This window comes from Marmota marmota, unplaced genomic scaffold, assembly GCF_001458135.2.
Source record: "Marmota marmota marmota unplaced genomic scaffold, marMar, whole genome shotgun sequence".
Classification (NCBI taxonomy): domain Eukaryota; kingdom Metazoa; phylum Chordata; class Mammalia; order Rodentia; family Sciuridae; genus Marmota; species Marmota marmota.
Window position 1 is genome coordinate 21138537 of NW_026000185.1, and position 24007 is coordinate 21162543.

Here is a 24007-nt window from a genome sequence, read left to right on the forward strand (position 1 = left end):
CTTGGAGTCTTGGTTAACTTGGGTCCTGGGAATCTGTTGGTGGATGGAAGGGACTGAAGCTCAAAAGAGGCACCGTGGTTAAGGGAATTTCCTCAAACATCCGGGGGGGGGGGCGGTGACACTTCCGGGACTTTTGGGGGTTAACTCTGCTTGTTTCCGGAGCATGGTTCTTCATTGTGGGCCTTTCTCACATCCTATTGCTTCCTAAGTATCTTGCTATAGTTCTAGGGTCTGGGGAAGTGTATAAGATTCAGGATGGGTCTTAAATCCTGAGTAGATCTTGTTACCAGTATGTTTGCTTATTCACTGAGAATTCCATTCATTTTCCTGGCTTGTTCAGTTCACTGAAAAAGCAGCATCATTTTGAGCTTCTGGATGTGACAGCTAGTTTTGTTTGCTTTCATTCCATGATTGGAGCTTTTACTTTTAAGCTTTTAACTTTTTATTTTTTGCTTTGCTTCTTCCCTGTTCCTACTTCCCATCCCGTATTTTATTCCCTAAGGAATTCTGTTTTGTATGAAACATAATTTGCTTTTATTTTTCTGAATTTTCTACTACTTCAAGAACTGATTTGGGTATATTTAAAAGCCTTAAAAAGCTGGAGTAAAAATAAGCTTTTGGAGGATGTTGGCAAATGTGAATTGTTTCCTTACTGCTGCTGTTCTCCCCTTCTATTTTAGGTGTAATTCCCCTCAGTACGGCAGCACCGTGGAAGTGCAGACTTTAACAGGGGGTGTGGTCTCAGCTCACACAGGTGAGGGTTCAGATACCATTTTGTGTACACATGCTAACGGGAAGAAATGTGTGAGATGGTGCAAGAAATTGCAGGTTAATACCTGTAAATTTTTGCTCTGCAGAACTATGGGGATATTTGCATGTGAATTTTCTTTAGCGTTTTTAATGATAGTGGTCCAACAACAGAGCTGGGGCTGTGGATAGAGGAAGATCTGGTCACCTTGGCTTCACCAGTTAGAGTAGCAAGTTCTCTGTGGGTTTGGCATGAGACTACCTGGATTTAATTCTGCTGCTTCCTTAATGTATGACTTTATTTAAGTCATTTGATCTGTATCCTCATTTCCTAATCTTTGAAATAGATATAACATTGGAGCATAACTTCCATTTAGGTCAAGGATCTTTTCTCTATGGCTTTATTCTCAGTTTTCAGTGTATAGAAGGAAATAAATATTTATGTTATGAAAGGCACCTGATTCGAAAGGGAGATATGAAGATTTTAGAACACATCAAGCAGATGCTTTATAAAATATCTGACACGGAAATAGTAAATGCTTAAGAAACATAAGCTATAAGGACTGTGTTTTCCTGGCTTTTAAAAAAAGATTTTAAAAACTTTCTTACCTCTCTTTTACTCAACTTTAGGTGCTCCAGAGGCTGGTGGACCTGAGCGGAGACTGGGACGCCCTGGTGGGCCCCGGGCCCTGGAAGGTGGGTCCCGGTGGCCGGTGGCCCAGAATGAGGCCAGCTCCCAGCATGCCCTGCAGCCGGACGCCATCCCCTCGGCGTGCAGCAGTGGTGATAACGACCCAGTCATTCTTCAGGCATCCAACAAGGAGCCTGGGAGTGGGACCATGCAGAGCAGCCCCTCCTCTGCTCATCCTCAGCTCCCAGTCCTACAGACACAGGTTTGAAAGTGGAGAGGGTTCCTTTTCTGCTTCTGCTTTGTGGACTGCTGGCTTTGAGGCAGAAGAAATGTGGCAGATCCTAGCTGCCCAAGTAGCTGAGTCTGGAGAATCTTTGGTGCTCATTCAGGTGGACTGGGCTGTAGTATGTTAATCCTGTTGGATAATCACATTTTATTTGACATTAATGCAGTATTGACCTCCAAGAGGGCAGAGCTCTATACTACCTGAAAATGGTTGAGTTAGGCCAGGTGGGAAATGGAGGTTGGGCTTCATGCTTCCAAGACTGTATGCTTTACCAGTGGTTTGACCTCTTTGGGAACTAGAAAAGAGTAAAGTCTCATGTGTGGCATTTACTCTTTTCTGATACCAAAGAAGCGTGTAGGGTAGGAAAAAAGCATTACTTTTTTTTTTTTTTTAATTTGTAGTTGTAGATGGACACAACACCTCCATTTTATCCATTTATTTCTTTGTGGTGCTGAGGATCGAACCCAGCGCCTCACAAATGGTAGGCAGATTCACCACCACCAAGCCCCAGCCCCCAAGTGTATTACTTTTCAGACTCAATAGATCCAGGTTTGTGAACAGTAGGGTTTTTTGTTTTTTTTTTTGTACTGGAGATTGAACCCAGGGGCACTTAACACAAGCCACATCCCCAGACCTTTTTTATATTTTATTTAGGGATGGTCTTGCTGAGTTGCTTATGGCCTTGCTAAGTTGGTGAGGCTGGCTTTGAAATCACAGTCCCCCTGAGCCACTGGGATTACAGGCATTTGCTACCACACTCGGCCTTTTCTTCTTTTTTTTTTTTTTCCTTAACAGTAGATTTTTGAAGTGTATGGATTTGGTATTCCATTTTTTTCTTTTCTTTTTAAAATAACTTTTATTTTTTTATGTAGTGCTGAGGATTGAACCCAGTGCCTCACATAGGCAAGCACTAGGCAAGCACTCTACCACTGAGCTGAACTCCAGCCCCTATATTTGGTATCTTTAGCAGTTGGTAAAATGTGTCACTTAGCTGAGGTAGGAATTTGTTGTACTGTAAGGTTTGTGTGTTGGAGTGAAATTCATGAGTTCCCTGAGGATTCATATTTTAGTAGAACTTTATTTTGTATGTCTTATGCATTACTTTGTAAAGTAATATGTAGAAGTTTGAGAACACTATCCATCTCCAACCCCACATCCCCAGTGTGAAGAGTTTTTTTCTGGTGTCTCTTGATTTTAGTGGTAACTCAGATTTAATGCATAGGACTATAAAATTGCCACTACCATCTTGAGCAACTTGTTAAAATTTCATCTTAATTTTTTTTTAAACGAGATTGATAATCTTATTCCAGAATTTTGTATGAAAATGGGATAGAATAATATACTTAAAACATTTAACACGGTACATTCATTTTCTTCATCATTTTTCCATTTTCTAGATGGTGTCGGACGGCATGACAGGCAGCAATCCTGTGTCCCCTGCCTCATCTAGTTCCCCAGCCTCTAGTGGGGCAGGCGGCATCTCCCCCCAGCACATAGCTCAAGATTCCTCTCTGGATGGACCTCCAGGCCCCCCAGATGGTGCCACAGTGCCCTTGGAGGGGCTCAGTTTACCACAGGCTGCTGACCTGGCTAACAGGGGCCCAAAGTGGGAGAAGAGCCATGCTGAAATCGCAGAGCAGGCCAAGCATGTATGTACTGAGAAAACTCATGATAATTTTTAGGAGTCTTCTCTTAATTTCCATGTCCATGGGTATATGTATATTGTATATCTGTTTCTTATGGATTTAGTATGGGCTCTTTATTAATTTATATCATTTTGAGCAAATTGCTTGAGCTTGAATTTTTTTTTTTAAATAATTTTTTTTAGTGGTAGGTAGACACAATACCTTTATTTTATTTTTATGTGGTGCTGAGAATTGAACCCAGTGCCTCACACATACTAGACAAGCACTCTACTACCACTGAGCCATAACCCCAGCTCTGGAACTTGAATTCTAAGCCATGTTTTTCTTTTTTTGTTTTTGGAGGTGGGTCCTCACTGTGTTGCTCAGGCTAGCCTTGAACTTGTGTTCCTCCTGCCTCAGCCTTCTGAATAGCTGCGATTGCAGGCATACATCATCATTCTTCTTTATTAAAATAGGGATAGGGATGGTGTGAGATTTACTGTAGAATTTTTAAAAATTTTTTTTGTACTGAGGATTGAACCTAGGGGTGCTTAAACACTGAACCACATCCCCAGACCTTTTTTATATTTTATTTAGAGACGGGTCTCACTGCCTCAGCCTCCTGAGTTGCTGAGATTACAGGAATGCACCACTGTGTCTAGCTTCTTTGTCTTTCCTTCCTTCCTTTTTTTCTTTCTTTTTCTTTGGTACCAGGGATTGAACTCAGGGGCATTGAGCCTCTGAGCCACATCCCCAGCCCTATTTTGTATTTTAAACAATATATTTTTTTTTAAGAGAGGGAGAGAGAAAGAGAATTTTTAATATTTTTTTTTTTTTTAGTTTTTGGCGGATACCACATCTTTGTTTGTATGTGGTGCTGAGGATCGAACCCGGGCCGCACGCATGCCAGGCGAGCGCGCTACCACTTGAGCCACATCCCCAGCCCTATTTTGTATTTTATTAAGAGACAGGGTCTCACTGAGTTGCTTAGTGCCTCACTTTTGCTGAGGCTGGCTTTGAACTTGCGATCCTCCTGTCTCAGCCTCCCAAGTTGCTGGGATTTCTTTCTTTTCTTTTTTCTTTCTATTTTTTTTTTTGTTTGTTTGTTTTGTTTTGTTTTTTTTTGAGCAGAGCTGGGATTGAGCCCAGGGTTTCACGAGTACTAGACAGGTACTCCTCCACACAACTACATCCTGGCTCTGTTACGAGGTTTAAATTAAAGAAGGAATTAGACATGAAAGTGCTTTGTAAATGGTGATGCTCACTGGTTTGTACTTATTTGTACTTATTATTTCTGTGGTCCCTGGGAACTTGTTAGAGAAATAGGTTTTTTTCCTTTTTTTAAAAATATTTATTTATTTTTTAGTTGTAGTTGCGCAGAATTCCTTTATTTATAGGCAGTGCTGAAGATCGAACCCAGGGCCTCGCACATGCTAGGCAAGCGCTCTACCACTGAGCCACAACCCCTAGCCCTGTCTTGGATTTTTTAAGCCACCGCTATTAAAACATTTCAGAGGGTTTTAATGTTTATCTTACTACAAATTTAATCAATGTAGAAATTTTAGTAACGATGACTATCTCATTGTATTTCTGTTATACCTAATCACTGTTAATCTTTTTATGTGTAGCTTTTAAAAGTATTTTCACATAAAACTGTGCTTTTACCTTTTTTTTTTTTTTGGGTGGTGGTATGGATTAAACCCAGGGCCTTGTATGTGCTAGTCAAGTGCTACCACTGAGCTACATCTACAGCCCCCAGAATGATTTTAAATACAGAAAGATGATTGTGTAAATTGGGTTATGTACCATATTTATAATCTTAATACAGCTTGAACATATCCTGAGGAAATAGAATTCTACAGTAATAAAGAGCCCTTTTATCTAGAGTTAAGAAGTAAGCAGCCAGGCATGGTTTTATAGCCTGTAATCCCAGCTACTCAAGAGGCAGAAGTGGGAGGATTTCAAATTTGAGGCTGGCTTTGGCAACTTCAACTCAGAAAAGTAAAGGCTGGGGTGTGGGTATAACTCCGTCGTCCCTGGGTTAAATTTACAGTACAAAAAAAGAAAAAAAATGAAAGAGAGAAGGAAATATACTCCCTGCTTGAAAAAACATATGTTTTTTCAAATTTCACCTGTATCCACAGGATATGGAAATTGTGCGAAAGAATGGAAATCACATGAAATGTTGTCTGTAATCCTTAGAACTGTTTTTTTGGTTCCCAACTTTTACTATCTGGTTTTATGATTTCATTCAAATCATTTAATCTCTCTGATCTTTTTTCTCCTCATCTGAAGATTGGCATAGGACACAATATAAGCATAGCATACTCGGCCCAATCAGTGCTCAGGAATTCAGTTATTGTAATGAGATGGCCTGTATATCTCTAGGAGTTGTTGACCTAACTCTCCCTCATTAGGAAGCTGAAATTGAGACTCGGATTGCTGAGCTGCGGAAAGAGGGTTTCTGGTCACTGAAGAGGTTGCCTAAGGTGCCAGAGCCCCCTCGGCCCAAGGGCCACTGGGACTACCTGTGTGAGGAGATGCAGTGGCTCTCTGCCGACTTTGCTCAGGAGCGCCGATGGAAACGGGGTGTGGCCCGTAAGGTATGTTCTCAGTTGGGTGTACCTTCCATTCAGGTATGCTTTCCCTTAATGCATAGCTTAGTTGGAAGAGAGCCAAACAGAATGGTGTAGACATTTTTTTGATGCTTATTGAATTAAGAGGCAAACCTAACATCCTGTATTTCTTGGCCTTTGCTTTTGGTTGGATGGATATGGAGGTCTGGCTTTGAGTGTTTTCACTCTGGGTCTTTATTCTTAGGTGGTGCGCATGGTGATCCGACACCACGAGGAGCAGCGGCAGAAAGAGGAACGGGCTCGGAGGGAAGAACAGGCAAAGTTGCGCCGAATTGCTTCCACTATGGCCAAGGATGTCAGACAGTTCTGGAGTAATGTGGAAAAGGTAAGTGATGGGAATTGGAAAAAGGAAATGGTCCTAGATCATGTTGGAGGATGGTAAGATAGTAGGAATGATGAAAACTTTCCTTGACAGAATGAATATTATAATTTCAAGGAACTCTAATGACATTTCTCTTGTGCATTGGGCCTTTTTAGCATTTAGTGCTGTGAGAAAGAAGGAAATATGGTGGCAAGATAAGGGCCATGCCTTTGGGGATTATTAACAGGACTCCTTGGCTCATTTGTTCTTTGAAAGGCTTGTAGTATGCTTTTACTTTCCTCTTCCTTTTTTTTTTTTAATGTGAGTTCTAGCTAAGTTGCTGAGGCTGGCCTTAGCCTTGAACTTTGGATCCTCCAGCGTCAATCTCCTGAGTGCATTGGAATTACAGGCATGCACCACCACACATGACTAACATGCTTTTTCTAAAACACATTTATGTCATATACGTGTTTATTTTTTTTGAATGCCATCAAAATTCCCATTGCCTATGTGTTAAGTTGTAAATGGTTTCTCAAGTTCTGTCCTCCCTCAGTATCTGTAGGGAATTAGTTCAAGGAATCTCTGCAGGTACCAAAACCTGGGAATGCTCAAGTCCAATATGTAAAAGGCCACAGTATTTGCATATAACCTACCCACATCTTCCCATGTCCTTTAAAAAATATTTTTAGGGCTGAAGTTGTAGCTCACGGGTAGAGCGCTTGCCTAGCACATGCAAGGTCCTGGGTTTGATCCTCAGCACCACATAAAGATAAATAAAGTATAGTGTTGTGTTCAACTACAATTAAAAAATAAATATTTAAAAATATATCTTTAGATTACTAGTATGACACAAATGCTAGGTAAATATTTATTAAAATATTAATAAATGCTTCATAAATAAAATAGTCTTTATAATGTATTCATAAATGCTACATAAGTCATGGTTACAATGTTTTGTTTAGAGAGTAACTATGAAGAAATACATACAAATTCAGAATTTAGTACATGCCCAGTTTTGTAGAGATGACATCTCACTATGTTGCACAGGGTGGTCTTGAACTTAATGGGTTCATATGATTCTTTTATCTCAGCCACCCAGGAGCTGGGATTATAGGCATGTGCCATCATGTCTGACTGCAGTGCACTCTACCACTGAGCTACATCCCCAGTCCTTTATTTTTTTATTTTGAGACAGGTTTCTCTAAGTTGCTGAAGTTAGCCTGGACGTTGTAATCCTTCCAAGTAGATAGGATTACAATCATGCAACACCATGCCTGACTTGCTTTTTGCCTTTTTTTTTTTTAAGCTGGGGAATTGAAGTTAAGGTCTTGGTCTTGTGCATGCTAAGTTCTTGCTCTGCCTCTGCCACCGAATTATACTTGCAGTGCTTTTTTTTTTAATCTTTTTTCATCTTAGGTTGATACATCTTTCTGACCATTTTACACAAGATCTTTTTGCTGCTGGGAAGACTTTTCTCATTTGTATTTAGGAAACACCCACCTTTTTTTTTTTTTCCTATTCTATTCTGGGGATTGAACACAGGGCTTTGTGCACTGAGCTACCACAGTGCCACATGTTTTAAGATATAGCTCCAGATTCATCTGTAAATCATCCCGAGCTGGTGAAGTCTAAATTCTTCTATTCCTTCTATTCCTTTTATGCTTTCCTCAGAAGTATGCTATTAAATCATGAGATCCTTCAGATTATTTAAGGGTTTTTCTTCTTTTTGGTTTTTTTTGTGGCTTTGAGGGTCAAACACAGGGCTTTGTGCATTGTAGGCAAGTACTCTACTATTGAGTTACACATCTCAAACCTCCTAAAAACTATTTAGCTCTTCTTGAGTGGTCAGCCCAAGGTCTAGGATAGAGGAGGCCTTCCTAAAGTTAGACAAAAGAGTATATACATGGTTATTTTGGTGAGCAGTCCCTTTCATGATGGTGGCAGGTGGTGCAATTCAAGCAGCAGTCCCGGCTTGAGGAAAAGCGCAAAAAAGCCTTGGACCTCCATCTGGACTTCATTGTGGGGCAAACTGAAAAGTACTCAGACCTTCTGTCTCAGAGCCTCAACCAACCACTAGCCTCCAGCAAAGCTGGCTCTTCCCCTTGCCTTGGCTCTTCCTCAGCTGCTTCCAGTCCTCCACCCGCTGCTTCCCGGCTGGATGATGAAGGTGTGTATTCTCTTTGGCCCTGTTACTCTTCGCCTCATACCCTTTCCAGAGCTGAAAAACCCACCCTGTGGCTTGCAGGGCCCGTGGACTTTGTGACCTTGTTCTCCTGCTATAGATGGGGACTTCCAGCCCCAAGAGGAGGAGGAGGAAGATGATGAGGAAACCATTGAGGTTGAAGAACAACAGGAAGGCAATGATGCAGAGACCCAGAGGCGTGAGATTGAGCTGCTTCGACGTGAGGGAGAACTGCCCCTGGAAGAGCTGCTCCGTTCTCTCCCCCCTCAACTGTTGGGAGGGCCTTCTAGCCCCTTTCAAACCCCTTCCTCTCATGATAGTGACACACGAGATGGGCCTGAAGAAAGTGTTGAAGAAGAACCTTCTCAGGTGTTGGAGGTATGGGAACGGGAGTTGGAGGGGAGGGTTCAGAGTAGAAGCACTGGGAGAATTTCAGGTTTGAGTTCTGGGCTATGATGTTGGATGTATTTTTGAGAGTTCTCCCTGGTTAAGGACAGTTGAGTTCTAATTTAGGAGTGGCTAGGAAAGAATCTGGGTTTTAGCCTGCAGTTAGCAGTTTCTGTTATAGTGAAAAGAGTTTACTTACTGTACTCTAAATTGCAGTGTGGTCTTATTTTGGCTATTCCTTGTCACTTCTGTGAAATGACCATAATACTCCTTGTATTAGTTTGTAAGTTGAGTGTTGGGATGGTCACCTTGAAGTCTTCTCTGGACCTGTGTGCTGTGTATATCCATACGTCCATTTGTTGGGGACTGTTATTTCCTAGCACTTTCACAGATCCTGCCCCAGCAGTGGGGACAGGATTTGGTAGCTGGTGCTGAGAGAAAACCCTTGATTGCGTCCTTGCCCCTGGTACTGTAGCAGTGGCAGGTGTTACTCATTGGAACAGAGATCATTTTGTGATGTCTTACTCAACATTGTACCTTCCTCTTGCTCTTCTAACCTCTGGCCCTCCTTTTCATCCATTTAGGTGAAGCCCCCACCTTCCTCTGTCACACAGCGCAACAAACAACCTTGGCATCCAGATGAAGATGATGAAGAGTTTACTGCCAATGAAGATGAAGGTCAGCCCTATTCTCTTAATCCTCTTGCCCCTTACCCCTTGAATAATGTTTGGACCTAACCTTTCAGGCTTTTTCATTTCTTCTCTTGAACTGTCTTGTGACTCTTTCCTGATCCTGCTTCATTCTGTCTCCTAGCGGAGGATGAAGAGGATACTATAGCAGCTGAGGAGCAGTTGGAAGGGGATGTGGATCATGCCATGGAGCTGAGCGAGTTGGCTCGAGAAGGTGATAGTCCCCTGATATTTTACTGAGCATCCACTTGATGCACAGGGTCTAGAACAGAGCAATGAATAAGATACTTTTTTAAAAAAATTTTTAGTTGTCATTGAACCTTTATATTATTTACTTATATATGGTGCTGAGAATTGAACCCAGTGCCTTGCACATGCTAGACAGGCGCTCTACCACTGAGTCACCACTCTAGCCCCCCTAAAATATTTTTTATTTCTCTGGTGTAACTCTGGGTCTAATGGTAAAGGTAGAATTATAAGGGAAAAACGAAGTAGAAAGTGCTGAATACTCATAGTGGAAATTTGAAGGTTGATATTGGAGTTTAGTGCAGGGAAGAGCTGCTTTAAGAGGATATTGGTGGGGGGTGGGTTGTAGCTCAGTGGTAGTGCACTTGTCTGGCATGTGTGAGGCACTGGGTTTGATCCTCAGCACCGTATAATAAAGGATATTGGCAATATTTGACCTGAATCTTGAAAGGAAGTTTACCAGATTGATAACATACTTCTCAGAAGAAGGCAGCACCACCATGGTTGTATCCCAGGTTGGACTTGGCTTTGGTAGCCGGTACTGAAAGTACACTCTTGTCTTCCTTTAGACTTGGGCCTAGTAATGTTTATAGAGATCTAGATAAAATGAACTGATAACACTTAAACCCTTTCTCCCTCCCTTCAAAGCAACCAGGAACATACCCTTTATTTTATCACCAGGTGAGCTATCTATGGAGGAACTGTTGCAGCAGTATGCAGGAGCCTATGCCTCTGATGCCTCTGCTGCAGGCTCTGGGAGTAGTGAAGAAGATGAAGATGAGGATGTTGAGGCTAACAGCTCTGATTGTGAACTAGAGGGTCCCACAGAAGCTGAAGAAGCTCCTCAAGAGGATAGTAGCAGTCAGTCAGGTAAAGGTGTGGTCATAAGGCAGGAACTGGGGAGGGCAGGTGTTGGAGGAACACTAAACCTTGGTCTTTTGATTTAGACTCTGCTGAGGAGCGGAGTGAGGATGAGGAAGATGAGCATTCAGAGGAAGAAGAGACAGGTGGGAGTTCAGAATCGGAGGAATCTGAATCTGATGAGTCTGAAGATGCTGGATCACAAAGCCAAGCAGATCAAGAAGAGGAGGAAGATGATGATTTTGGGGTTGAGTACTTGCTTGCCCGTGATGAAGAGCAGAGTGAGGCAGATGGAGGCAGTGGGCCTCCTACCCCGGGGCCCACTACCACTCTGGGCCCTAAGAAAGAAATTACTGACATTGCTGCAGCAGCTGAAAGTCTACAGCCCAAGGGTTACACCTTGGCCACTACCCAGGTATCCCCAGGCCCATGTTCTGCTTTCTCATATCTTGACTATGGTTTTCCAGTGACAGATTCCTCACTTCAACTATGGTGATTCTTTTTTATTTCCTCTCCCTGTAAGGTAAAGACACCTATCCCCCTGCTCCTACGGGGCCAACTCCGGGAGTACCAACACATTGGGCTTGACTGGTTGGTTACTATGTATGAGAAGAAGCTTAATGGCATTCTTGCAGATGAGATGGGACTGGGGAAGACAATCCAGACCATCTCCTTGCTTGCCCACTTGGCCTGTGAAAAAGGTAAGTAGCAGGGAGGTGCCTTTCTGGGCCCTCTTGGCCAACTCAGTGTGAGTTTATTTGGTGGTGACTTGACCTGCAGGAGAGTGAAGTACTTAATTTGACTCTGGTTAATAACCCTGTAGGGAGAACAGTGTGCGTTCTAGAATTCTTAGGAAGGGCTATTAGGAAAGGGTGGTCAGGGTTATATCTTAGGAACCAGAACTGCAAAGCTTACTTATCCTTACTATGTCTTAATTCTTTTTCTAAACAGGTAACTGGGGTCCCCACTTAATCATTGTTCCTACCAGCGTGATGTTGAACTGGGAGATGGAGTTGAAACGTTGGTGCCCCAGCTTTAAAATCCTTACTTACTATGGAGCCCAGAAAGAGAGGAAGCTTAAGCGGCAGGTTCGATCATCCATGTGGTTACTTTCTTATATTGATGCTTTCTTCAGTTTTGGCCTTTTCCTCAGATAAAGTCCCTCTCTCCTCTTCCTATTATTCCATCCTCTTCCAATGTGACTTCTATCCCTTGAGGACCTTAACTTGTCTTCCCTTTGTCCTCTTTGTTTTATTTTCATTTCACACACTATTACTTTCTCTCTTTGGTCCCTCAGGGCTGGACCAAGCCCAATGCCTTCCATGTGTGTATCACATCTTACAAGCTGGTGCTGCAGGACCACCAGGCCTTCCGCCGCAAGAACTGGCGCTATCTCATTCTGGATGAAGCTCAAAATATCAAGAACTTCAAGTCCCAACGCTGGCAGTCATTGCTGAACTTTAATAGGTACCGATTGAGATGGGCAGTTGTGAGAGGATTGGCTTTACCTGAAGGATGAACTACTGGGTTGAGGAGTATATTAAGGATACTTAGAAGGTTGGAACCTTGCTGACCATTCTTCTGATTCCCTTTGTCTCTTTGCAGCCAGAGGCGCTTGCTCCTTACAGGAACTCCCTTGCAGAATAGTCTCATGGAGCTGTGGTCCTTGATGCACTTTTTGATGCCCCATGTCTTCCAGTCTCATCGTGAATTCAAGGAATGGTTCTCTAACCCCCTAACTGGCATGATTGAGGGCAGCCAAGAGTATAATGAAGGATTAGTCAAACGCCTCCACAAGGTAGAGCCTGTAGTAGTTTGCCAAGGGTATTGGTGAAGAGCTAAGGACAATAACCAGAAAACCCTGGTGGGGAGAGGGAAATCTGCACTAGGCTGAACTTACTTGTCAAGCAGTAATATGCTAGTGACTCACCCATTGTTAAATAGAGTGACTTCACTTGAGTCATCATTCTACTTGTTTTGAGTGGAGATGTTTTTGTCCTTACTTTGTTTGAATGAAATGATACTGTTGGGGCTGGGGTTGTGGCTCAGTGGTAATGCGCTTGCCTAGCATGGGTGAGCCACTGGGTTCATTCTCAGCACCACATACAAATAAATTAAAAAAAGGTCCATCAACAACTAAAAAAATACATTAAAAAAAAAAAGAAAGAAATGATACTATTAATCAGGCCCCTGATTGGATTTCTCTTCACTGGGTTTCCTCAACTTTGTGTTTTTGGTGTGTGTTCTTTCATTCTCATTATTTATTCATTCATGTTTTCTTTCTTGGTCTGTTGTCTGTGGTTCCTCCTCTTTTTCCCACCTTTTGAACAATGTCTTTCAACATTCTGGTCCTTAATTTTCTTTTCAGTCTGTGTATCTCATATGTATTACCATTCCCAAGGCTATGTGATAATAATTCTTCAATTACAACACCTTGAGTTTCTAGATCTCTTGACCTAAATTTTAATTTCTATCTTTAATTAAAAGTTCCTCTTTGTTGGGGAGAGTGTTTTGGTGCTGGGAGATAAACTGAGGGTCTTGTGAAAGAGGCAGATACTCTGTCACTGAGCTACATCTACAACCAGAAAGTTTCTCTTGAATTCACTCTTTTCTCAGCCAAATATCTGTGGCCTTTACATCCTGTTAATTTCTTAGCCAAATATTGCTAATAATTTCTTTTTCTTTTTTTTTTTTTAAATATTTATGTTTTAGGGCTGGGATTGTGGCTCAGCGGTAGAGTGCTCGTCTAGCATGTGTGAGGCCCTGGGTTCAGTCCTCAGCATCACATAAAAATAAATAAACAAAATAAAGGTATTGTGTCCAACTACTTCTAAAACATAAATATCTAAAAAAATAAATAAATAAATACTTTTTAGTTTTAGGTGGACACAATATCTTTATTTTATTTTTTTGTGGGGCTGAGGATCGAATCCAGTGTCTCATGCATGCCAGGCGAGCACGCTACCACTTGAGCCACATCCCCAGCCCCAAATAATTTCTTGGTCAGTTACATTGTTTTATAAAACCAAGCTAGAAATCAGAAAATCTTCCTTAACTACTACACTTCATTTCCCTTTCTTCCTTTACTTCTCCATGTCACTAGAGATATGGAAGATTGTGTTCTCTATGAACTTTTTTATATACTGAGATTAAAGATTTGTTTTTTCTCTTCTGCTTTAGTTTTGGTGCTGAGGTTTGAACTTGGTGCCTCATGCATGCTAAGTACAGACTCTGCCAATGAGCTACACTCCCAGCCCCAAAGCCACAATATTTATTCTCAGTTTCACTCCTTGAAATGTAGTTTGAGTCATCTCTTGTGTAGGGTTGGTTTGTTCTCACTGCTTCCTCATGTATCTTTGTTTTGGTATGGTTATCTTTGTCTCCTTCAGTGGATAATGAGTTTCTTGAGAAGAGGGCTTACTTCTAATTTATTCTTATCTGATTGGTATCTGGCATATTGCATGACTCCATGATAGTTAGCTGGTTAAGTCAGCACTCACCTGGCATGGGGCCAAGACCCAGCTAGAGGGGCTAGGCTGGAGCTTAGTACCCACTGTCTCCTGTCAGCCTCCTGCTTATTTGCTTTAGGTTTTACGACCTTTCTTGCTGCGCCGAGTTAAGGTGGATGTCGAGAAGCAGATGCCCAAAAAGTATGAGCATGTTATCCGCTGCCGACTCTCCAAGCGTCAGCGATGTCTTTATGATGACTTCATGGCACAGACCACGTAAGGGAGGACTGAGGGTGAGCCCTGGGACCCTGGATTGGAGTGCAGATGGCTGTCAGAATGTCCCATTTATTTTTCTTCTCTCCAGAACTAAGGAGACACTAGCCACAGGCCATTTCATGAGCGTCATCAACATTTTGATGCAGCTGCGAAAAGTCTGCAATCATCCAAACCTATTTGACCCTCGACCTGTTACCTCTCCCTTCATCACCCCAGGTATCTGCTTCAGCACCGCCTCTCTGGTGCTAAGGGCCACTGATGTCCACCCGCTCCAGGTAAGTAGTTGCCCCCAAGGTGGTTGGCCCTTACCTCAGTCTCAGACCTCTTTTCTTTGGAGTCTGACCTTTGTATCCTTACTTATTCCTTCATTACCCTCACTTCATTGTTTTCTAGCCATGTGACTTTTGGCAAATTTATTAACCTCTGTGTCTGGGGTTTTTTTTACCTTTCAAAACAGAGATTGTAAGGCCTACTATGTTGCAGTGTGTTTGAGAATTGAATTAATATTTTTGGAAGTGCCAGGACCTGTAGTACTGGCATACTTATAGATGTTTTGTAGATGTTTTATTTTTCGTACTCCTTTCCACTTTTTAACACATTCCCTCCTCCCAATTTTTTTTGTTGCTGTGATGAAATACATTTAATAGAATTTACTGTCTTTTCCATTTTAAGTAATATGTTTCAGTGGCATTCAGTACATTTACATTGTTGTGCAGTTATCACCACCATCCATTTCTTTGATTTTCCCAAATTAAAATACTCCATATTTGTTAAACAATTACAGTCCCTTTCCTCTTCCCAGCCTCTGGCATCCAACATTCTATTCTCTGTTTCTATGAATTTGACTAGTCAGGGTGTTTGGGAATTATAAAGTACTCATTCTTGGCAGCTTGTTTACTTGGCATGACATCTTCAAGGTTCATCCATGTTGTAACGTGTAAAATTTTTCTTTAAAGAATACATAATATTCCGTTGTGTGACTATACTACATGTTTATCTGTTTATTTCTTAATGAACACTTGGATTGTTTGAACCTTTTGACTTGTGAATAATGCTGTTATGATTATAGGTGCACACGTCCCTGCTTTCAATTTTTTGAGAACATATGACCAAAAGTAGAATTACTATATCATATGGTGATTCTATTTCTGATTTTTAAAAAATTTTACTTATTTATTTATTGAGGAATTCCCTTACTGTTTTTTTATAGCAACTGGACATTTTACATTCCCACCAGTGGTGTACAAGAGTTCTATGGCGCATGCCTGTAATCCCAGTGGCTTGGGAGGCTGAGGCAAGAGGACCACAAGTTCAAAGCCGGCCTCAGCAATTTAGTGAGGCTCTTAGCAACTCAGCAAGACCCTGTTTCAAACAGCAACAACAACAACAAAAAACAAACTGATGGAGATGTGGCTCAGTGGTTAAGTATCTCTGGGTTCAATTCCTGCAATTAAAAAAAAAGAGTTCTAATTTATGGACACAATACCTCATTTCACTTTTTTTTTTTTTTTTTTTTTTAACAAATACCTTTATTTTGTTGATTTTACTTTTTTTATGTGGTGCTGAGGATTGAACCCAGTGCCTCACACATGTGAGGCAAGCACTCTACCGTTGAGCCACAATACCAGCCCCATTTCACTTATTTTTAATGTGGTGCTGAGGATCGAATCCAGTGTCTCACACATGCTGGGCAAGCACTCTTCAACTGAGCTACAATCCCAGCCCCAAAGGATATTTTTTGATAATGACTATGTTAGTGTGCGTGAAATAGTATTTCATTAACATTTTATTAACATTTCCTTAATGATTATTGGTGTTCAGTATCTTCTTGTGTTTATTGGCCATTTATATGTCGTCTTTGGAGAAATGTCTGTTCAGGACTGTTACTGATTGTTTTCAAACCAGGTTATTTGTTTTGTTGTTGTTGTTAAGTTATTATTCTTTGTGTTCTTTGGAAAATGACTCAATTGGGGTCTATGATTTGCAGATATCATTCCAGTCCATGGGTTGCTATTTCATTCTGTTGATGCCATCTACCAACGCACAAAAGTTTTACATTTTGATATAGCCTATCAGTTTATTCTTTTGTTGCATGTGCTTTTGATGTCTTTTCCAAGAAATCATGGCCAAATTGGTCCCTTTGACACCATGTTTTGTGTTCCTTTTTGTGGCAGCGGATAGATATGGGTCGGTTTGACCTTATTGGCCTGGAGGGTCGTGTTTCTCGATATGAAGCTGATACATTTCTGCCCCGGCACCGCCTCTCTCGCCGAATACTGCTAGAGGTGGCCACTGCTCCTGACCCTCCTCCCCGGCCCAAGCCAGTCAAGATGAAGGTCAACAGGTACCAGGACTAAGGAATAAGGGGATGGGTTCTTAGAAAAAGTGACTATATCTGGCTGGAGGGGTTTGGGATAGAAAGAAGTGTTGGAGACTAGGCTAGAATGTTTATATGGGAAAAGAATAAAGTATTATGGAGGGATTGGGAAAGAAAGTAACTAGAAGAGGGTTCTGGGAGTGGTTCCTATGTTTGTCACTGATATTTTTGTTCGCCCTCTGTCTTTGCTTGCTGCTTTCTGATCATTTTGGATTTCTTTCCCTTGTTCTTCTTTGGGTCTCTTTTTCTTTCCCCTCTTTGCTCTTATAATCTTTCTGCCTCATCTTTCTTCCTTTCTTTTGCTATTTCTTTTTCCCCCTTCTACCCACCCCCTTGATTTTTCCTCATAGGATGCTGCAGCCAGTGCCCAAGCAAGAAGGCCGCACGGTGGTGGTGGTGAACAGCCCACGGACGCCCCTTGGCCCTGTACCAGTCCGACCCCCTCCAGGCCCTGAGTTCTCAGCCCAGCCTCCCCCTGGCCCAACCCCCCCAGTACTGCCAGCACCACTGATGATGTCAGCCTCGCCTGCTGGACCCCCGCTTGTTCCTGCATCCCGACCCCCTGGACCTGTTCTTTTGCCTCCCCTGCAGCCAAACACTGGTCCTCTCCCCCAGGGTGAGTTGAAAGGGAGCCAAGGGTTATGAGTGGAATGGTACTTCAGGAAGATTGTTCTGACTAGGGAAGAAGTAATGCAATGAGTTTGAGGACCTGGTTGGGAAGAAGTGGGTGTGGTATTTCATAGGCTAAAAGGGGAAGTATGGAGGCTTCTGGGACGAGGCTAAGGCTTTAGCCAGGATATTTCTGACAGGTATTTGGTTTGTATCTACAGTTTTGCCATCCCCCTTGGGAGTCCTGAGTGGGACCTCACGGCCTCCCACGCCAACCCTGTCCCTGAAGCCGGCCCCACCTGCCCCAGTTCGTCTGAGCCCCGTCCCACCCCCAGGCTCCTCCAGCCTGTTGAAGCCCCTTACAGTGCCGCCAGGCTATACCTTCTCTCCTGCTGCTGCAACAACCACCTCTACCACTACGGTGACTGCTACCACCACATCAGTGCCAGCTCCAAATCCTGCACCACAGCGCCTGATCCTGTCTCCTGATATGCAGGCCCGTCTGCCCTGTAAGTTCCTAGGACTCTGGTGGTGAGGGACTTGAGATGGGAGGAAGATTTATATTTGAGGGAATGAGAGAATAAAAGATATGTTAGGTGTTTTGTCAGACACTCGTAAATCATGAGTAAGACTCCTTAAGGAGTTTACAGTCTGGTCGGGGAGGTGACCATGGGTAGGTAAATAGTGATAAGCCTACCAATAAAGTTTTGTGGGGCTAGCAATATAGTTCATTGATAGTCTTGATTAGTGTGCCTAAGGCACAAGGCCCTTTTATCCACAGTACTGCAAAACAAAATACAAAAAAACAACAAAAACTGAGGGTAAAAGGACATGATCAATTCAGTCTTGATAGTGTGCCATTAGAGAATATAAAGAAAATTGTTAACCAAATAAGTCGGATTGGAAGAACCAGTACCTCAAAAACCAAAAGGCTGTAAGTGGGGGCTTCGGTTGTTTGGACATGGTAAATTGTGGAGAAATTAGAGACTTATTTTTGTATGTGCTTCAGGGGGTTCTGAGAAATGATGTTGAACAATGTGAACCCTGTGAACAATATGACCTTCTCTATTTGTAGCAGGTGAAGTTGTCAGCATTGGGCAGTTGGCTTCACTGGCACAACGTCCAGTGGCAAGTGCTGGGGGAAGCAAACCTCTCACCTTCCAAATCCAGGGCAACAAGCTCACTTTGACTGGTGCCCAGGTGCGCCAGCTTGCTGTGGGGCAGCCCCGCCCGCTGCAAAGTAGGTAAAACCCACCCCCTGTCCTGCCCTTTTCCTTCTCTTCTCTGTCCCTTGTTTTTGTGGCTCTTTTTAGATGTCAGCCTTTATGTTTCTTTTTCTAGCTTTTAGTTGGTGGGGCCAAGGGGAATGGTTGGAAAAGGGGTCTTTTGATTAAAAATAGGAAAAAGGTCCTTCTAAAGACAGAATTCCCTGTTTTTTCCCTTTCTTGCTCTTGCCTCGGCCCTCCTGATAGCTGCTTCTCTCTCTTTCTCTTTTCCCTTAACCCAGGGAATGTGGTGCACTTGGTGTCAGCAGGGGGGCAGCACCACCTCATCAGCCAGCCTGCCCATGTGGCCCTCATCCAGGCCGTGGCCCCGACCCCTGGCCCCACCCCTGTCTCTGTGCTGCCTTCTTCGACCCCCAGCACCACCCCTGCCCCCACTGGCCTCAGCCTTCCGCTTGCTGCTAACCAGGGTGAGGCTCCTGGCCTTCTTACTTAGCCCTTGCTGGCCTTGGTCCTTCCAGACGAGTCCTGGGCTATTGTCTGTCCAGCCTTCCCTTGTTGTTTTCCCTTGCCAGCATCTTCAGTATCTGTCTGCCACCCTCTCCTGCCCCTATTGGGGACTTCTTCCATCCTTTGGGTCTCTTGTTTTTTTTCTACCTTCCTCTCAATGTAGCTTCCTCTTGCAGTGCCACCATCCATGGTGAATAACACAGGCGTGGTGAAGATCGTAGTGAGACAAGCCCCTAGGGATGGACTGACTCCTGTTCCACCACTGGCACCAGCACCCAGGCCTTCGAGTTCTGGGCTTCAAGCTGCATTGACTCCACGCCCCACATTAAGCCCTGGTCGGCTATCCACACCAACCCTGGGTACTGCCCGGGCCCCCATACCTGCGCCCACTCTGGTGAGGCCCCTTCTCAAGCTGGTCCACAGTCCTTCGCCTGATGTCAGTGGTGAGTCCAGATTACTGATGCTAGGAATGGAGATTGAAGGTTTCTTGGTCACAACAGAGCTCCTTGTTATCAGCATGCTATCTTAATTTGCACTGGGCTCCAGAGTGGGCTGCCGAAGCCCTAACTTAATTCCAAGATAAATTTATTGCCTTTTGAAGGAGAGGAAATAAAGTTGTCCTGTTCTTTTAACTTTTGGTGTTATGTTGTGGGAGTGGTGGCCTTCTGGGAAATAGGTTAAGTTTTGGGGTAAGAAATCAGGAAAGTAATTTTAGAGCTAACTTGTCCTCTGTCTCCACAGCTTCAGCACCCGGAGCTGCTCCCATGACCATCTCTTCTTCTCTCCATGTGCCATCCTCACTTCCTGGGCCAGCCTCTTCTCCAATGCCAATTCCCAATTCCTCTCCCCTAGCTAGTCCTGTGCCCTCTACAGTTTCAGTTCCACTGTCATCTTCACTCCCTATCTCTGTTCCTACCACACTTCCCACCTCAGCCTCAACTCCACTAACCATCCCCATTTCAGCCCCCTTGCCTGTTTCGGCTTCAGGCCCAGCTCTCCTGACCAATGTGACTCCAGCACTGGCACCCGTTGTTTCAGTGTCTCCTGGACCTCCCTCTTTGGCACCAGCTGGGGCTTCCCCAACAGCATCAGCCTTGACACTAGGTTTGGCTACAACTCCAGCCCTGTCCCCACCTCAGACACCTGGTCACCCTTTGTTGTTGGCTCCCACCTCTTCACATGTTCCAGGGTTAAACTCATCCGTGGCCCCAGCATGTTCCCCTGTCCTGGTGCCAGCTTCAGCTCTGGCCAATCCCTTTTCGGCTGCGCCAAATCCAGCTCCTGCTCAGGCTTCCCTTCTGGCTCCAGCACCTTCTGCATCTCAGGCTTTAGCCACCACTCTGGCTCCTATGGTGGCTCCACAGACAGCAATCCTGGGTCCTCCAGCTCCTTCTCTGGCTCCTCTTCCAGTCCTGGCTCCATCACCAGGTACTGCTCCGGTCCTGGCTCCGTCGCAGACTCCAGTTCCAGTTATGGCTCCAACACCAACGCCAGGAACCCCATTAGTCTCATCCTCACTGGTGCCAGCTCCACCTTCTGTGTTGGCTTCATCATCAACTCAAACTATGGTACCAGCCCCCGTTCCATCACCTCTCTCAAGCCTGGCTTCTACACAGACACTGGCTCTAGCCCCAGCTTTAGCATCCACTCTGGGTGGCTCGTCTCCATCTCAGACACACTCTTTAGGAACAGGGAACCTTCAAGGGCCCTTTCCAGCCCAGACATTATCATTGACTCCAGCATCATCCCTGGTACCTACTCCAGCCCAGACACTGCCTTTGGCACCAGGAACACCACTGGGTTCAACTCAGACGTTGTCTCTGGCTCCAGCTTCTCCGATGGGCCTGGCCCCAGCCCACACGCTGACTTTGGCTCCAGCAACATCATCTGCTCCACTCCTGGCCCCAGCTTCAGTGCAGACATTGACTTTGAGCCCTGCCCCAGTTCCTGTGCCCACCCTGGGTCCGGCTGCAGCTCAGACCCTGGCGCTGGCCCCAGCCTCAACACAGGCTCCAGCTTCCCAGGCATCTTCCCTTGTGGTTTCGGCATCTGGTGCCGCTTCCTTGCCTGTCACCATGATAAACCGGCTGCCTGTTCCCAAGGATGAGCCTGACACACTGACATTGCGCTCTGGTCCCCCCAGTCCTCCCTCCACTGCTACCTCGTTCAGTGGCCCCCGACCTCGACGTCAGCCCCCCCCACCACCTCGTTCCCCTTTCTATCTGGTAAGTTTATTTTCCCAGATAAACACATAGAAAATTGGTTTTCTTTGATGTGTTGGTAAATTGGATAGAACAGAATAATGTCACTTTTAACCTGGTAAATTAGAAAGCCTAGTGTTAATGTAGCAAGTGCTTGAGTGACATTTGGGCAAGTCCCTACTCTTTCTTGGGTTTGTACCCTTATCTGTAAAGTGGGAATGTTAATTCATGTCCTACCATTCTCAGTGGTGAGTAAGGACCAAGGGGTAGAGGTTTGGTTGTTGCTTGCTCATTTTTTTTTCTTTGTCTTTTTGGTGCTGGGGATTGAATCCAAGGCTTCATGCATGCTAAGCATGTGCTGTACCACTGAGCTATATCCCTACCCTTTGAATGTGTTTTATTTATTTTTATTTTTTTGTGGGAGGGTCTCACTGCATTGCACAGGCTAGCCTTGAACTCCTGGTCTCAAGAGATCCCTCTTCCTCAGTTTCCCTAGTAACTGGGACTACAGGTGCACATTTATCACACTTGGCTCTTTGAATGTAACTTCCCCCCAAACTCCCTCCTGTACTGGGAGTTAAACCCAAGATTACCTCATGCATGTTAGGCAAACCCTCTGCCAGGGCTGGGGATGTAGCTCAGTGGTAGCACACTTGACTAGCATGCATGAGGCCTTGGGTTCAGTCTCCAGTACCACAAAAACAAAACAAGCACTCTATGACTGGTCCATGGTTCTTCAGAAAGAGATTTTGCACCCCTTAGCCACCCAACCCCTCCCTTGCTCTAATCCCAAGACAACCATTGATTTATTATTTCTTTTTATGTTTGCCTTTGGACTCATATATATACACTTTTGAAATGACTTCTTTCTCTTAGCATGATGTTTTTGAGAGTCACCTGTGTTGTTGCATATGTTAGTATTTTGTTTCTTTTTATTGTTGAATAATATCCCTTTGTATGGATATACTACATTTTATGCATTCATTCATCAATTGATGGAGACTTCAGATTATTTGTTTTGCTGTTTTAAATAATGCTTCTATGACTATTTCATATACAAGTTTTTGTATGAACATAGGTTTTTAGTTTTTCTTAGATATAGATTAAGGAAAAGAATTGCTAGTTATATGGTAACTGTTTAACTGTTTTGAGGAATTGCCAAAGTGGCTACACTGTTTGATATTCTTACCCGCTGTCTGAGAGTTTCAATTTCTCCACATTTTCACCAACATTTACTTTTTTTTTTTTTTTTTTTAAATTACAGCCATCCTAGTGGGTTTGAAGTGGAATCTCATTGTGTTTTTGATTTACATTTCCCTGTTGGCTAATGCTGAGCATCTTTTCATGTGGTTTTTGGCCATTTGTGTATCTTTGAAGAAATACCTATTCAGATCTTTTGGCATTTTTAAATAGAGAATTTGACTTAATATTGAGTTGTAAAAATTCTTTTAATATTCTGGTTGCAAGTCCCCTTTCAAATGTCTGGTTTGCAAATATTTTCTTTTGCTACTGTTTTTCCCTCTATTAGGACATTTTTCATTCCTCACTTAGTACCTCAAGCTAAGGAATAAAGCTTAAGATAACAGTCAGAAAGAAATATTTGGGGCACTGCACTGCTTTTTCAAGAACAGATACTGTTCATTTTATGTGGATCTTGATAGTTTCAATGAAGACATTAATTATGCAAATGTAAAACTACAAGCATGGTAAGTGCTTTTACAAAGGAGAATTAAGGTGGTTTTATAGACTGTGAAACTGGAAGCCACAGAGATGAAAAAAAATTGAATCAAAGTCATACAGGTCTTGTGACTGTTGGGATGCCTTTTTTCCTCTCCTGAATATATGGTTAGCAGTTTCTATCCTACCCCATTTCATTCTGGTTCTTGGCAAAAATCTGCTGTGGATTTGATTAACCTGTTTGTTTCTGGGTCAGTGATTTGAAGAAGGCTTCTTTTTTTTTTTATGGTGCTGGGGATTGAACCCAGGGCCATGTGCATGTGAGGACTGGGCTATATCCCCAGCCCAAGGCATTTTTTATTATTATTATTTTTTCAGTGTTGGGATTGAACATGCTAAGCAGGTGTTTCACTACTGAGCCACACCCCCAGCCCAAGGAAGCCTTCTAATGTTTTGGACCCATAAGAAGATGAATTGAGTTCAGTGTTACATGGGAAAGTTCTCACAAATCATCCGTGTTACAATCTGTTGGATATTCAGATCTTAATTTTGAATATTCAGGCATTCTGCTTTGGTAGCATACAAGGGAAGATGAGTTATCTTTTGTAGAGAGAGATTTATTTTATGTAACATTAAGAAAGGAATACTTGTCATTAACAGCTTGGATAACTTCAAAAAGTATAGTATAACTTTGGATCTCATGGTTTCTGTTTCCACTTGGGAAGAACTATCAGGTTTTCCGTAATTTTTTTTTTTTAATGAACTCTTGAGGATACTGATTACTTTCTCGGTTTTGTTCCCATCCCTAGGAGTCTCTGGAGGAAAAGCGGAAGCGGCAGAGGTCTGAACGCCTGGAACGGATTTTCCAACTTAGTGAGGCTCATGGGGCCCTGGCACCTGTGTATGGGACTGAAGTCCTGGATTTCTGTACCCTGCCCCAACCTGTTGCCAGCCCCATCGGCCCTCGTTCTCCTGGCCCCAGCCACCCCACCTTTTGGACTTATACCGAGGCTGCCCACCGGGCTGTACTGTTTCCCCAGCAGCGACTAGACCAGCTGTCAGAAATCATTGAGAGGTTGGCAGGGCTAAGTGCT

General features: G+C 43.5%; 1 protein-coding gene and 1 non-coding gene across 3 annotated transcripts in view; both read left to right on the forward strand.

Moving 5' to 3' along the window:
* The window catches only part of LOC107146956 (Snf2 related CREBBP activator protein), a 35338-nt gene that overhangs the window by 2025 nt on the left and 9306 nt on the right, over positions 1 to 24007 (forward strand). Inside the window, exons 2-26 of one of the 2 annotated variants that reach the window (XM_015491307.2) lie at positions 681 to 754; positions 1378 to 1640; positions 3062 to 3313; positions 5707 to 5892; positions 6110 to 6250; positions 8171 to 8393; positions 8509 to 8786; positions 9380 to 9473; positions 9609 to 9698; positions 10412 to 10600; positions 10678 to 11006; positions 11115 to 11292; positions 11543 to 11679; positions 11889 to 12058; positions 12197 to 12389; positions 14180 to 14316; positions 14405 to 14591; positions 16491 to 16660; positions 17044 to 17309; positions 17524 to 17811; positions 18378 to 18542; positions 18810 to 18995; positions 19212 to 19478; positions 19777 to 21260; positions 23723 to 23988. In XM_015491307.2, the coding sequence (XP_015346793.1) occupies positions 1587 to 1640; positions 3062 to 3313; positions 5707 to 5892; positions 6110 to 6250; positions 8171 to 8393; positions 8509 to 8786; positions 9380 to 9473; positions 9609 to 9698; positions 10412 to 10600; positions 10678 to 11006; positions 11115 to 11292; positions 11543 to 11679; positions 11889 to 12058; positions 12197 to 12389; positions 14180 to 14316; positions 14405 to 14591; positions 16491 to 16660; positions 17044 to 17309; positions 17524 to 17811; positions 18378 to 18542; positions 18810 to 18995; positions 19212 to 19478; positions 19777 to 21260; positions 23723 to 23988 (5930 nt within the window). In that variant the 5' untranslated portion in view covers positions 681 to 754; positions 1378 to 1586. The remainder of the gene's footprint in view (positions 1 to 680; positions 755 to 1377; positions 1641 to 3061; positions 3314 to 5706; positions 5893 to 6109; positions 6251 to 8170; positions 8394 to 8508; positions 8787 to 9379; positions 9474 to 9608; positions 9699 to 10411; positions 10601 to 10677; positions 11007 to 11114; positions 11293 to 11542; positions 11680 to 11888; positions 12059 to 12196; positions 12390 to 14179; positions 14317 to 14404; positions 14592 to 16490; positions 16661 to 17043; positions 17310 to 17523; positions 17812 to 18377; positions 18543 to 18809; positions 18996 to 19211; positions 19479 to 19776; positions 21261 to 23722; positions 23989 to 24007) is intronic. The other variant, XM_048789795.1, reaches the window with a different exon arrangement.
* LOC125612428 lies at positions 9172 to 9300 on the forward strand. The gene has a single exon (XR_007342790.1). It is a non-coding gene; the product is annotated as a small nucleolar RNA SNORA30/SNORA37 family (small nucleolar RNA).